This window comes from Melospiza georgiana, chromosome 2, assembly GCF_028018845.1.
Source record: "Melospiza georgiana isolate bMelGeo1 chromosome 2, bMelGeo1.pri, whole genome shotgun sequence".
NCBI lineage: Eukaryota > Metazoa > Chordata > Aves > Passeriformes > Passerellidae > Melospiza > Melospiza georgiana.
The window spans coordinates 51,305,340-51,318,401 of NC_080431.1; the positions used below are offsets into that span (position 1 = coordinate 51,305,340).

Sequence of the window (13,062 nt, forward strand, 5' to 3'; positions counted from 1 at the left end):
AATCATACCCAATAATAGAGTAAATAGCATTTTTGTTTAGTCACCCTTCAACAGAAAAAGCCCTAAGAGCAGATTATATTGTGGTATGTACTCTTAAATACTGTGGAATTGTATTTGTGGTGTGATCTTTAATTATCTAGAGGAGACCAAAGCTAAATAAATGGTAACACCTGTGCAGTGTTGGCAGAGTTGGAGCAGCAAGAACTTCTGCTTTATTAAGCAATTTGAATGGGAAAATAAGCTTAGTTTCTAATTCTGTGTAGAAACTGATGTTTCTAGTATTTTACTAGATTTACTAAAGAAAACAGTAATTGATTATGAAGAGAACATGTTCTGTGTTCTTAATCTTGGTTTCCTAATATTTTTTCTTCTTCTTCCCGCAGGAAAGTTTCTGTTAATGTTACAGTCTGTCAAAAGAGCTTTTGCTATCGACAGGAATAACCCATGGCTACATGAGTGCTTGATTAAATTCTCTAAAGCTGGTATGTGTGTAGGAAATATGTATGTGTGTAAAATAGATATTTGTGTAATTATAAAGATAGAAGTTACATTTTGCAAGTACATAATTACATATTTTTGTGATGTCTACTCCTGAAACACAAACAAAGAAAAATAAAAACAAATATGTTTTTTTCATGGCAATACCAAAGAAAACATAGGCTGTGCTACCCAGTGTACTGTGTATGTATTATACCTTCCTCCATTAATCCACCAGGTGGACCCAACAACTCATTTTGGCTAGATTTCATAGAAAAATGAGTGTTCTAAGGATCCTGGAAAGCCTTAATATTTAAGAAAATAAGTGGTAGATATAGGAGAATGATTCTGTCTGTAACAGTTTGTGTGGTGAACACATAATATAAAGTTTACATGACAGAGCATCCTTTATGAAAGTTTCCTCTGTAAATGCATCAGCAGTGTTTGTGTTGACACATTTTGATCTGTGTTTCTGTGCACAAATTCTAAAACTGGGACTTTTAGCAGTAATTTATGTGGTTTCAGTGTTTTCTACAGTTGTTTAAATGGCAATTTTTTTTGCTTCTCTCCCCCCTGCCTACCCTCTTCTAGTGTCTGACCATAGTAACCTCCCAGAAATTGTGAGCAAGGTCCTAACACAAGAAATGCAGAAAATATTTGTTAATAAAAACCTGGAGAGTTTTAATGAAGAATTTCTCAAACACAATGCTACCTCCATTCAGCACCAGCTGTCAGGTTTGTCTAACTTTTTCATGCTCTTGAAAAGGAGATGATTTAAGTGATGTAAAACCAGAATCTTTATCTGCAATCTGCAAGGGCAGGTTGGATGGGGCTTAGCACATCCTGGTCCAGTGTAAGGTGGTGCTGGGAATGGCAGGGCATGTGGAACTAGATGAGCTTTAAAGTTCCTTCAAATTCAAACCATTCTATGAATTCATACATAAATTCTAATGAGATGTAAAATTATGTGGTTTGGGGGGGAGGGGGGAGGCATTTCTGTCTGCTTGTACCATTTTTTAAAAAATGTACTTCACTTTATTAGATGCATAAGAAATTTGCTCCTTACCTTCAAAAAGTACAGTCAAACCACTATAGATACTCAAGTTTTGAAGCACTGTCATCCTTCCTGTTACAGCTTCTTTTTTTTAAGTATTAGAAAATATAAAACAAAATCCCATATCCATTAGCAAGTGCTTTTCCCTGTTTTCTTTTCAGCTGAAATATCTCTGTTCCTACTCATAACTTTATCATGTAGCAACAGCATCAATAAAAGTACCATCATGGACGTGTTATGCAGTCTTTGCTTTTCTGCTTCATTGTCAGCAGTGAAAATATTGAAATCTGACACTCAGACACTGTTTATATAGAAGAGCCACAAGTAGCTGCTGGAGCTAAGTCAAAGGAAATTATGAATGATTACGGAAAGTTTTGGAATATTGATGTGACTTGATAAGCTGGTAGAGAAAATAAAATGCATTTCCAGCAGTTAAGGAACAAAAGTAAGTGTAGTTTTATCAGGCACTTCAAGTACTTAGTGCTAACCTCACCTGGTCTTTGAAAGTGACCCAGGGTCTGTCCAGAATAACCAGAAGTAGTTAGCTTCAGAGGATTGCTCATTACTCTAAAGGAAGGTTAGGTAGAGTACCACAAAATTCCATTGGCTTCTGTAAGATTTGTGTTTCAGGACAGCATTTTTAGAGAAATACTTTTACCTCTTTCCTGCAAGCAGGGTCAAGATTTGGGAACTCAAGTACAGATCTTTCCGCAGTCAATTGGTCCTAATTCTCAGGGATGTGTTCTTCCACTCTTGGGACTGTCGAACATCTCACTGTCTGCTTTATAGGTCTTATTTTCTGATCCTCCAGTGTTATGGAAAACACTACAGTCCCTGGCTAGGTTTTTAGTAGCCTTAGGACTTCAACTGTGTGTCCGTCTTCTGTTTATGCTGGAACAGGTTTGAGGCAAGTGACTTACCTACTGTACAATTTTAAAGTTTCTTGAACAGTTATCTATAGTTAAAGTTTGCATATGAAGATGTGGAAGACCAAAGCCTAAGTCTGAGAGCACAAATGAGTGCTTGCTCAGCTTAAAATTGCTAGTAAAAAACTGTAAGCAGACTTCTAACCTCTTTCCAATTTCTGTACCAAAGCCTCCCTAACTTTAGGCAAGAGTAACTAGGCTAATATAAGTGGTTTGGGCAATAATGGCTCTGCATAGAGTCTAGCAATTTATTTTCTTAAACCTACAAAAAGCAGTAAGAACTAGGAAATTTTCTTTAATTAGGAAAACTAATAATTGGGAAAATGAGTTGAGCAAAACCAAAAGACAGACAAAACATCCAGAATGTGAGGTTTTAACTTTTCCAGTAAAATGATTAAGCTTTTTGGGGTTTGGAGTAGATTACATAGTGGTGTGGGTCTGGACTTTGTACTTGGGCAAAGGGGAAAGTACATGAAATGCCAACACATTCATTAAGGTGGGATTTTAAATTAAGGCAGCTGTGATACAAGGAGCAGAATTTTGCAGAGCTGCCCAGGCCAGTTTTGGCAATCTGTGCTCTGAGAAGCTGTGTAGTTCCTTTCCACCAATGTAGTCTGGTCCAAGCAAAGCACCAAACTTGTGCTGCACTTTCCTTGTACCTGAGCTGTCCTTAGCTCTGGGTGAGCAGCCACGGCCTTGTGTTCTGCCATGTGGACTGGTCTGAACTTTTACTGGGTCATGTTCCACAGTTGTTTAGTAACTGTTGTTCACTTAGCTCCAGTACTTCTAAAGAGAATTCAGTGTGTCTCTGAGAATTACTCACTCCTGCGTTTGTTGGATGGATTTCATTTAGCCTGCTGACTTGAAGGGCTTGTCATCAATGTACTCTGTTATATTTTTCTCTCCTGAAGACCTGTCAGTCAAGTGAGGCATGTCACTCTTGCAGGAACAGGTCTCCTGTATTATTCAATCCTTATGCTTCTAATAAATTTCAAAATGGCTTTAGTTTCATTAGTTTCCAGTTGCAAATCAGGGAGAAAGATATAGTTTATTAAAACTTGTAAGAAGTCTAATTCACGTTTATGTGTAAGTTTTCAGGTTCTGTTTGTCTGTATATGTTGTATGGCATTTAGGAAAACTAAACAGTGTGGGTTTTGTCTTGTGATAAGGTGCAAAGATGATGTATTTCCTGGACAAATCAAGACAAGAAAAGGCAATTGCTGTTGCAACTAGATTGGATAAAAACATGAGAGACAAAAATGTGAAGGTAAAAGATACAGTATATAAAGCCACCAACTGTGTGGGGTCTTAAATAGTGTATAATTTAATGCAGGATAATGTGCATGCTTTATTAACCATGATAAATGATTACTTGAAAGAACAAGGTTTCAAATCTTCCCTGTGAGTAGAAGATATGTAAATACCAATAGAGAAGCCTGTTTGCTCAAACTAGTGTTGTTTAACAATATGTGCCCTTAAAAATAAACAATTTTGAATTACATTTATTAACTGATGCTTTTGTTTCTTTAGACATTAACGAAGGTTTTTGAGGCGTTGCTTGATGGCAGTTTTGGAAGCTGCCATGCTCAATGTGAAGAATATCAAGCAGCATGTCATAAACTGTTTCCTTTTACATCTGCCTTCATGCCTGCCACAAACGAAGACAACAGCAGCATTGCATCTGTGAATCACACGGCCATTAACCATGATTTGCTGTCCAATGAAATCTGAAGTAGTGTGTGCAAGCCCCTGTGTGTGTGTGTGTGTATACCTACATGCACACATGTGTATGAAACTCTGACTCTCATTACATGCTGGCTGGATACAGATCAGGGTTACTTTTCCAGGTTGTATTTTAATATCTTTAACAGGTATCTAAAACAAAATATTTGGATAGTTAAATGGAGTATGCTATTAGGGTTTTTTTCCTCCCAATGAAAACTGCCAATATTTATGTAAACATCTTTAATCAGCATTTTTCATGTTTATACTTGTACAGGTTTAAGTCTTTTAATAATTCATCAGCCCTCCCTCACAATAATATGGATATTAAAGACTGCTTTCACTTAAGTGTTGTTACATATGCAGATATATGTGAACATATCTTGTTAATAAATTATCATTTGAGAGTTTTTAGCAGATTAAGACTGAAGTGCTGCTTGAATTGCCCTCTTTGTCTTTACTGTTCTTTAGGGGTTTTTTTCTGGATTGTTTTGGTTGGATTTCTTTTTTAATCTTTGGTCAGTTTGGTTTCTTTTGAAGCACAGCAACAATGAAAGCATTGGGGGGGGTTGCATGTTTTTGTCAGGTGTGTGTCTTATATGGAACCAGTGTTGACAGATATGAAGATTAGGTTTGTGTAAAAAACCCAAACCAACAAATATCTAAGGCTTTTTGAAACCTATTCCCTCTATCTTGTGTTCCATAGCTATCGTTTCCTTAGTTTTATGGTCAGTTTAACATTTTAAGGTTTTAATATCCTGAAGCAATTCCCTGAGAAGACATAATGAATTTGAATACTGTTGTTTGTCCTTTGTTCCATCTCCCCTTTCCTCTTCTTTCTTCTGGTTTCTCCCCATTTGTTCACCTATTGACACTTAGGATGAAAAAGCTGCTCCAATTTTGTGCAAGTGCAGAAGGTACAGTAATGGGGAATACAGTTTTTCTCTACATCATAAAGACTCACTGGTGGGTGTGCTGTATTACCTCCATTAAAAGTCTTAGTTGTCTACTTAAGTATTATGGCCAATACTCCAGAATTTCTCCTGCCTAAATGCTATTGCTGTAGGTGCTGAAAGGCAAAACAGAGAAATATGTTTTACATTTTAAAACTGTTTAAGGGAGCACAAAGAGGCTGACTATAAATCATAATGAACCTTTTTCTTACTTTGTATTCTGGTGCATTAACTATTAAATATACAACACATCAAAATGGAAGTTTAAATCTAATATACCTATTTAAAGCATAGCATTGCTAGACAAAATGGCTACATATCACATGACAGCTTTACATTCTATAAAGACTGCTATCAAAACATAATTATACTGTGGCTTGTACAGAAAATTTCTGGAAACCGTAATGGAATTATTCAATCTCGGTTTGTTTTTATTTCACTGCAATGTAAATAATTTCAGTAATATTAACTAGCCCCTCAAAGGCAAATACCAGTTCATGAAGAGGGGATTTTATTAAGACAAATAAACTGTTCTAATTAAAATTCTCCTTTGTGTGTCATCTGTTTAGATTAAAAAAAATGTTGAATGGAAATTTCACTGTAAGATATTGCCAACATGTTATGCTGTAATAAATTATTTTGTACACATTTGCCTTTGGTTTGGAATTTTTGCATATTTTTGGCAATCAAACTTTAACCCATCATTTTAATTTTTTCTATTGAGTTGCAATATTCACTGGTTTAATGTTAACTCTGTAAGTAGTTATGAAAAACATGACTATTTAGCAGATTGAGATGTGTATCTATAAATAGTAATGGCTTCAGACTGCAATCAATAGATTTGGATCAGATAGCAGGGAGAAATTATTTCCTGTGAGGATGGTGAGACACTTGAACAGTGTTCAGAGAAGCTGTGGATGCCCCATCCCTGGCAGTGTTCCAGGCCAGGTTGGATGGAGTTCTGAGCAACCTGGTCTATGGGAAAGTGTCCCCGCCCATGGCAGGGGAATTTCAATCAGGCAGTGTTTAAGGTTCCTTCCAACCCAAACCATTCTATGATTCTGTGATAGTAACACGGAAAAGTAGTGATGTGGTTTTGTCTTTAAGTATTCACCATGAGCTGTTTGCTGTGGAGCACCTGGCTCAAAGATGTTTTAGGCAGGGAAAGGAGGACCATAATAAGATTGCTTTGGCTCAGCAGCACCTGAGAACCACTTGCACTGTATGGTAAAGACATGAAGTGATACAGTGTCTTCTGTCTTTTTTTAGTGATAATACTTCTCTTGCTGGAGATGGAATTCAGGCCTTCAAAAAGAAGGCTGTGGCACTCTAGATTGGACTGCTTATCCAGTCCTGTGCTGTTTAACTTGACACTTGAAGTCAGATGTCAGCAAAAACACCCAGGGTTCCTCTTCAGCAGTGGATTCCTTGATAATGTAGATGAATAGCTTTCATATCTAGGCTAAGAGTTGTGGGAACTTAATTCTGGAAATTGAGTCTTCTGTCATGCAGTGAGTGGTTTCGTCTTCTCTTAGAACTGCTGGAGGCATGCAGCCTGCTGTTTTCCTCAGGGCTGTCATTGCAGGTGTGAACTTCTTGGGGTAACAAATGCCTGGCAGTCTGATCTCTTCCAAATTTCATCTTTGTTGCAGATGGGCAGGGTGTGCTGTGTACCCTAGCACCTTAAGGTGTCCAGGCACAAAGAAGGGAAATAAGCAAATGCAACACAAGGCTGCTGGCAGAATGCAGGACCTCATTTATCTAAACAAGTCTGACAGCATTAGATCATTCAGAGAGATGAGCTAAACTGAGCAGCTTGAACTGATAAAAATGTTTTATGTTTTGACTGCTCTGATTTCTGGTGGTTAATGAGTTCATCAGACTCATCTGGCCAGGACCCAGTGCAGGGAAGTGTGGCAGCAGTGCTCTGAAGCAGGGCAGCTCCTCTTGTGTTGCAGTGCAGGCACTGCTGCTGCTTGGGACACTGCCAGCACTGCCAGCTAGCATGGCTCAGGATTTATCCATGCTGACTAGCAGGGTGTCAGAAGTGTTGCACTCCTGGTGCAAGAAGCTGCCCTTCCGGTTTGGCCTTTCAGTCTGGATCTGCTGTGGCTGTGCCCTTCCAACAGAAGGAGGAGCTGAGAACAACAGGAGTAGCAGCAGTGCTTCCTGAATGCATAATGATGAATGTGGACTAACCCTACTGGGATATGTGTGCAACAAGGCACGGGTACAATTCTGACTTGACCTTAGGTTTGCTGCCCACCCCCACCAGATGTTCTGCAGCCCTATGATTGTGTGAATTATTCTGTAGTCTCTTGCTATATAGGTTAATTAGGCTTCATTTGCTCTTTACCAGTCTTGGCAACACCTTCAAATTTCCTTCACAGTCTGGATGTGAAGCTATAGATGCCTTGATTATGATTGCTATTAATTACAGTACATTTATTTACTCACCTGTCTTGTTTTCTGGATCTTTGAAAACCTTTTGTTTTGAACTGGTTTGTAGTGGCTTTTCTAAAATTCCTACTGCTGATCCCTTCACCAACTGAATAATTGTGTTAACAGCATAAATGTCAAGAGAACTCATTGACTCAGCATCTAATCTAACCTCACACTGGGTCCTGCCATCTCACACAATACCGCTTTCCTTCTGTTCCTGCAGGCAGGCGTACCCCAAGGCTGACAACTTCTCATCATAGAAAATAAACTTGTTCCAAAACCCAGGCCCTAGTGGAAAACCCTGACCTGATACATGTACAGATAGCCAACATTTAGTCCTGAACTGGTAATTAAGGTGAAATAGGCAGTGTCTCACATCTCTGCAGCTGCAGCATGTAGGAAGAGGTCAAGCATTAAGTGTGACACAGAAGGTTGAAACATAATTGTGTTGGCATGTGTGAATGCACTTGCCACTTGCTGTTTCAGCAGCAACATTATATGTACTTATGGCATTTGTTTTTCTGAGCTTTAACTGCGGCTCCTAATGAAAAGTTTGTGGATTGTCCACTAGAGGGAAGCCTTGTATCCAGAATATTTTCATAGTAACAAAATGCTGAAGTCTTGTAGGTGGTGTTTTGTACTAAGAGTGTGGGGAAATGCTTATATCTTTCCTCCTTTCAGGTATTGGAGAGAGGTCATTGTTCTGTATTTGCTTCAAAATCTGAATTAGACTCGTGTTTGTATAACCTAGCTGTCTGTAGGCGCTGATGGGGGGATCGGAAGTTGAGAGGGCAGTTGGTTAGACTTACTTCAAAGCACTGGAGAACAGACATTTTGGGAAAATATGTTTGAGCCCACAGATGATCAGATCAGCTTTTTTGGGAAATCCCATGTCCTGTGCAAAAAGTTTCACTCAACTCCATTCCTGCCTTCAGGCTGTTGAAGAGAGACAGAACGTGTCAGCCTTGAAAATTAGTCTTCATTCCAGTTAATTTATCATGAACTAAACACGTTGTCTGTTCCCCACTTGGACCTTGCTGCTTGAACATATTTCAAGTCTAGACAAAGTATTTGAGAACGTGCTGTTAGCACTTAGGAGGAGGCTCAGGTTTTGAGAGGTTCCTAGATGTATTTTAGGTATGCAGTAAGGTGGAAGAACTAATACATGGTAGTTTTAGGACTGATTTAAGGTGAAAAGGGTGGTTTCTCACATTTCTGCAGCTGCAGCATCTAGGAAGAGGTCAAGCATATGATATGATCTATAAATATGATAAATGCTCATATTTAAAGCAACACAGAAGGGAGGAAGCGCAAGGACCAGAGCAGGAACTGTTTTCCTCTTCCCCATACAGTGCCTAGCACAGAGAACCCCTAGTTTGAATGGGTGTAGTAAACCCCTGGTTTGGGCTGTGTAGTAAACTGTCATAAAGCCTCTTTGTAAATGCGAGCAAATTATACCTGCCTGAGGCCAGGCTCTGTAGACAGTAGTGCAAAAGACATCCAGGAATCCACAAAAGGCATCAAGCACCAAAGGAGTCTGTTGACTGCCACTGGAGAGATTTAATAAAATGTTAGCTAATCCATCCGTTTGATTGTATTTCAAATGAGCTCTGAGAGTTCCTGAAGTTGGAGGAACTTTTTTATTAGTAACACGTTCCCTGCATGTCTAAATACCTGTCCAGGGAAATTCAAACCACTGGGATGAAGCTGTTAGATTTGCCATGCATAAATTGTTTTGGGTTTGGGATCCATAAGAGAGAGCATGATTTGTTTGCTCGGGGGTTGGAGGGCTGCTGCAGGTGGTGAGCTCAGACATTGCAGAGCATCCATCCCCAAAGTGGCAGAGGAATGCCAGCAGTCCCTTGGTGCTCCTGCACTGCTTAGGACCACAGCACTCAGCTGTGTCATTTGTCAGCACTGAAGGAGCCATAAGGTGATTCTCCAGGGGACAGGTAATGAAAACCAACAGCCCTGTAGTGATACCAACAGGTGTAGTCCATCTTCTCTTTGGCAGCTTACACCTTCTCTGAAGTCTTTCTGGTTTAACAGGCAATGAATTCATAAAAATCCAGAAGGCTAGACAGCTCTGAGGTATATAGGGACACCCCTATATCCAGTGCAAAGCTATGGACACCTCAGGATGCCAGACATCTAAATTATTGCAGAGATCTGAGAATTGCAGGTCTCAATCTCTAAATTAAGATCTGCAAGGCTGGTTTTCTTTTTACTTCTGAAGTGCCACCTAGACTGTAACAAATTGTGCTGAAAGATGTATATCCGTGCGATTTCCTGAGCTAATCAGACAACTTGCTGCTAAAAGCTTTTTATGTTCTCTCTACTGTATTTCTTCAGTCTCCCTCTCCATTTCAGGCTCTGGCACTTGCTGTTTGCTTCTGTGAACAGATTCAGGCCAACAGCTTATCACAAACCTTACCTGGCAAATGTGGGTTGGTTGTCTACTGATTACAGATGGGTAGACAATGAAAAGACAGCAATGGCTAATCAAGGATTTGATGAGCAGTCTACACATAGGTGTGGCAGGCTGTTTTTTACATGGCCTTCCATTCAAGGAAGGTACAAATTCCTCCCAATCACCTTCCATCTTAGGAAGTAGGGTTTTTCTAAAAGAAATTGTGATCCTTCTGTGTTTCCTATGACCATTCCTGGCTCTCCCTACCATGTTTCACAGATAACCTCTCACAATCCTGGCCATCTCAGAGGAGCCAGCCTGGGGGGCAGGGACATCGTGGAACTGGCAGCAACAAATAACTGATCAGAAGAAAGTTGTCACTGCATTTGGCTCTCAATTATTAGCCACCCTCTCATGAGCACTGACCATGTTGACAGAAGCCCTCCAAAACACATCAGGTACTTCTGTCTCTGGTGACCACCTCTTTTCCTCTGTTGTCTTCTCCTACTCACTGAGGGCTTGTAATCTTGCTCTGATAATGGGAAACTCACATCTGTGTCAAGTGCCAAGCGTGGCACTCTGCTGTCTAAGTGTTGAATAGGTGTGTGCTCCTTGAATTTGCTTTCAGGAAGCCCAAGCAGCCCTGGATACAGCGGCGCAATGCAAATGTTTCTCAGTGCCCTGGCAGGACAAATCTGGTTGTGCAGAGCCGTGGTTTTTAAGTGTCTACAGTGGCAAAGCCTCTGCTTTGCAGTGTTGTTCCATGTTCTTTTATTTTTTTTTAACTGCTTCCCTCTTGTGTAAATGCTCTGAGCTCTAGTTTTGGATGCAAGTCCTCTGACGTAGATGTGCAGCTAGTAGAGCTGGGCAGTATGGAGTGAGCAATTCTGAAAGCCTGTTATTTATGAAATAAGAGTTGAAAATAGAAAATGGGCATATGGAAGAAGTTGCTGTCACAGATCCTCCCTCTGGCTAGGAGAATTAGAGCATGGTTTACTTAACTTCCATTTCTGACGAAAACAGGATTCTACTATGGCTTGTCACAAAAATTATTTGAAGCTGAGGAAAATGGGGAAAATACCCAGGGCTCAATAATTATTCCTGAAATGAAGTGCAGTTGCCTCGCTCAGAGGAAAGGGCTGGATGCAGTACATGGTCACTGGCTGTAACACTGATTCTTTTCTTCCCATCTACACAGTCCCCTGTGCACTGGTAACAGGAGAGGCTCCAATGGACTCAGACATTGTTATTTCCCAACCATAAACATGCAAATCCCCATCCCTTAAAGGGGCATGAAATACTGGCTAACCAAAGCTCAAAGATTGCTGCTTTTGTTCCACATTTGTATGGTGACTGACTCAATGGGATCCTGGACTATGACTGCCACTACTGCAACACAAATAACTGAAGAGCTGCTCTCCTGTTCTAACCTCTGCAGCCACATGCCTTCAGCACACAAGCAGTCTTGGCCCCTCCCTTTGCCTCCTACTGCCTTTCAGCCAACACAGCATGGAAGGGAGAGTAAGTCTTGGTTTTTTCAGCCTGTTTTGGTAGCTTGCTTCAGTGGGATGGATGGAAACAACACCCAGCACCCCCTGCCATTCCTAACTTCCCCTTTTCTTGTGGCTATATAAGCTTCCTTGAGATTGGTGCAATACACCGTGGAAAACTCAAAATATTGGTTTAATAACATAAGAACAAGTGGAAACAACAAAGTGGAAACCCATGTACATTTTAAAAAACAAACCAAAAACCACCACAAAACCCAGACAGTATTCAGTGTTCCCAGGAAAATCTAATTTGAATTATTTGGCAAGAAGTGTTTTTATACCTTTAGATGTGATCTGTATCTTTTTGGCTAGGTATTTTGGCCACAAGTATTTTTTATTATCATTGTAGTTATTAATTGCATCTATTTAGACTCTCTGTTTCCTGGCAAGATTTAAGGCTCGAGAAACACAGAGTCCACAAACAGCGTTGGGTAGGAAGTAACATATGACTGAGACAAGCAGGCTCTGCGTGCATGAGTGTGTGAAATACTACAGAAAAAATACAAAATGTGTCATTTTTAGTCACAGCAAATAGCACTGATGTGAAATATATCTACCAGAAAAATTTGCTACCTTTTATTTTCCTAATGGAGGAGACAAATTGGGAGAGATGTCTTATTGTTTTAATACATAAGACTTCCCTTATATGTTTTGCTTCACAAGGCTTTAAATCTGCTTTCAATGGGGTTTGTGTGTCAGATATTTTTCATAAAATACAAGCCTCTCAAGCCTTAAATTCCTTTTTTTTTTCCCCTTGTATGTTATCACTCACTGTTGAATGAATATTCCTTCTCCCTTGGACAAAATTGCCATTTTTTTCTGAAGTAGCACAATATCCAGCAATCTTAACTCCTCAATTTATCAACAATTCAAAGCCAAACTAGGTGGAAAACAACAACTGTTTTTCATTTGTAATTTAAACCATACAAACTTCTTGATGGTGTGGTAGTCATGAAAGGTTTTGAAGCAAAACTGGCAGAAAAGTAAAGAATTCAGTGTCTCCTGTTCCCGATCCTTATGTATGGTATGGTGGCAGCAACATCAGGTAGAGGTAGAGAAAGTGGCTTGCCCTGAGCTTGAGCCCACAACCTAACACAGGAAATAAATTTCTTACCAAGCATTCATAAGTATGCTTTTTCCTTTATTTTTCCCCCACATTACCCTGTAAAATGGATATTTACTGCTACTGGACCCTTTTGGATGAGGGAGGACTTAAAGGAAGAAGAATGAACCCTTCCCTCCACTCAGCCTTGTGCAGACTCTTGTATGCAACCTCCTCTTGCAAAGGATATGTGCACAGCCTTGTTTTCCTGAAAACAGAGCCAGAATGGAGGCAATTTCTTCACCTCTAGTTGCCACACAGCACTCCAAATGCCAGGATCTCTCTCCCTCCTGGCTTACTGCCGTGGTCTCTTTGCTTACTTTTTCTTGCCTTTTTGTCCACTTCTCTCTGCTTGTTGTCTGGTGGCTCCTTTGCACAGCAGGAAAAAGGCTGCAAACTTCTTTATGTCTAATTTACTCACTGCCA

The 13,062-nt window shown here is 39.9% G+C and overlaps 1 protein-coding gene across 2 annotated transcripts in view; it reads left to right on the forward strand.

The window, feature by feature from the left end:
* NAA16 (N-alpha-acetyltransferase 16, NatA auxiliary subunit) overlaps positions 1-5,780 on the forward strand; it is a 61,896-nt gene extending 56,116 nt beyond the window's left edge. For both annotated transcript variants that reach the window (XM_058018850.1, XM_058018849.1), the window contains exons 17-20: positions 384-482; positions 1,069-1,212; positions 3,627-3,724; positions 3,988-5,780. In XM_058018850.1, coding sequence (XP_057874833.1) covers positions 384-482; positions 1,069-1,212; positions 3,627-3,724; positions 3,988-4,188 — 542 coding nt within the window. In that variant the 3' untranslated portion in view covers positions 4,189-5,780. The remainder of the gene's footprint in view (positions 1-383; positions 483-1,068; positions 1,213-3,626; positions 3,725-3,987) is intronic.
* The last annotated feature ends 7,282 nt before the right edge of the window (positions 5,781-13,062 follow it).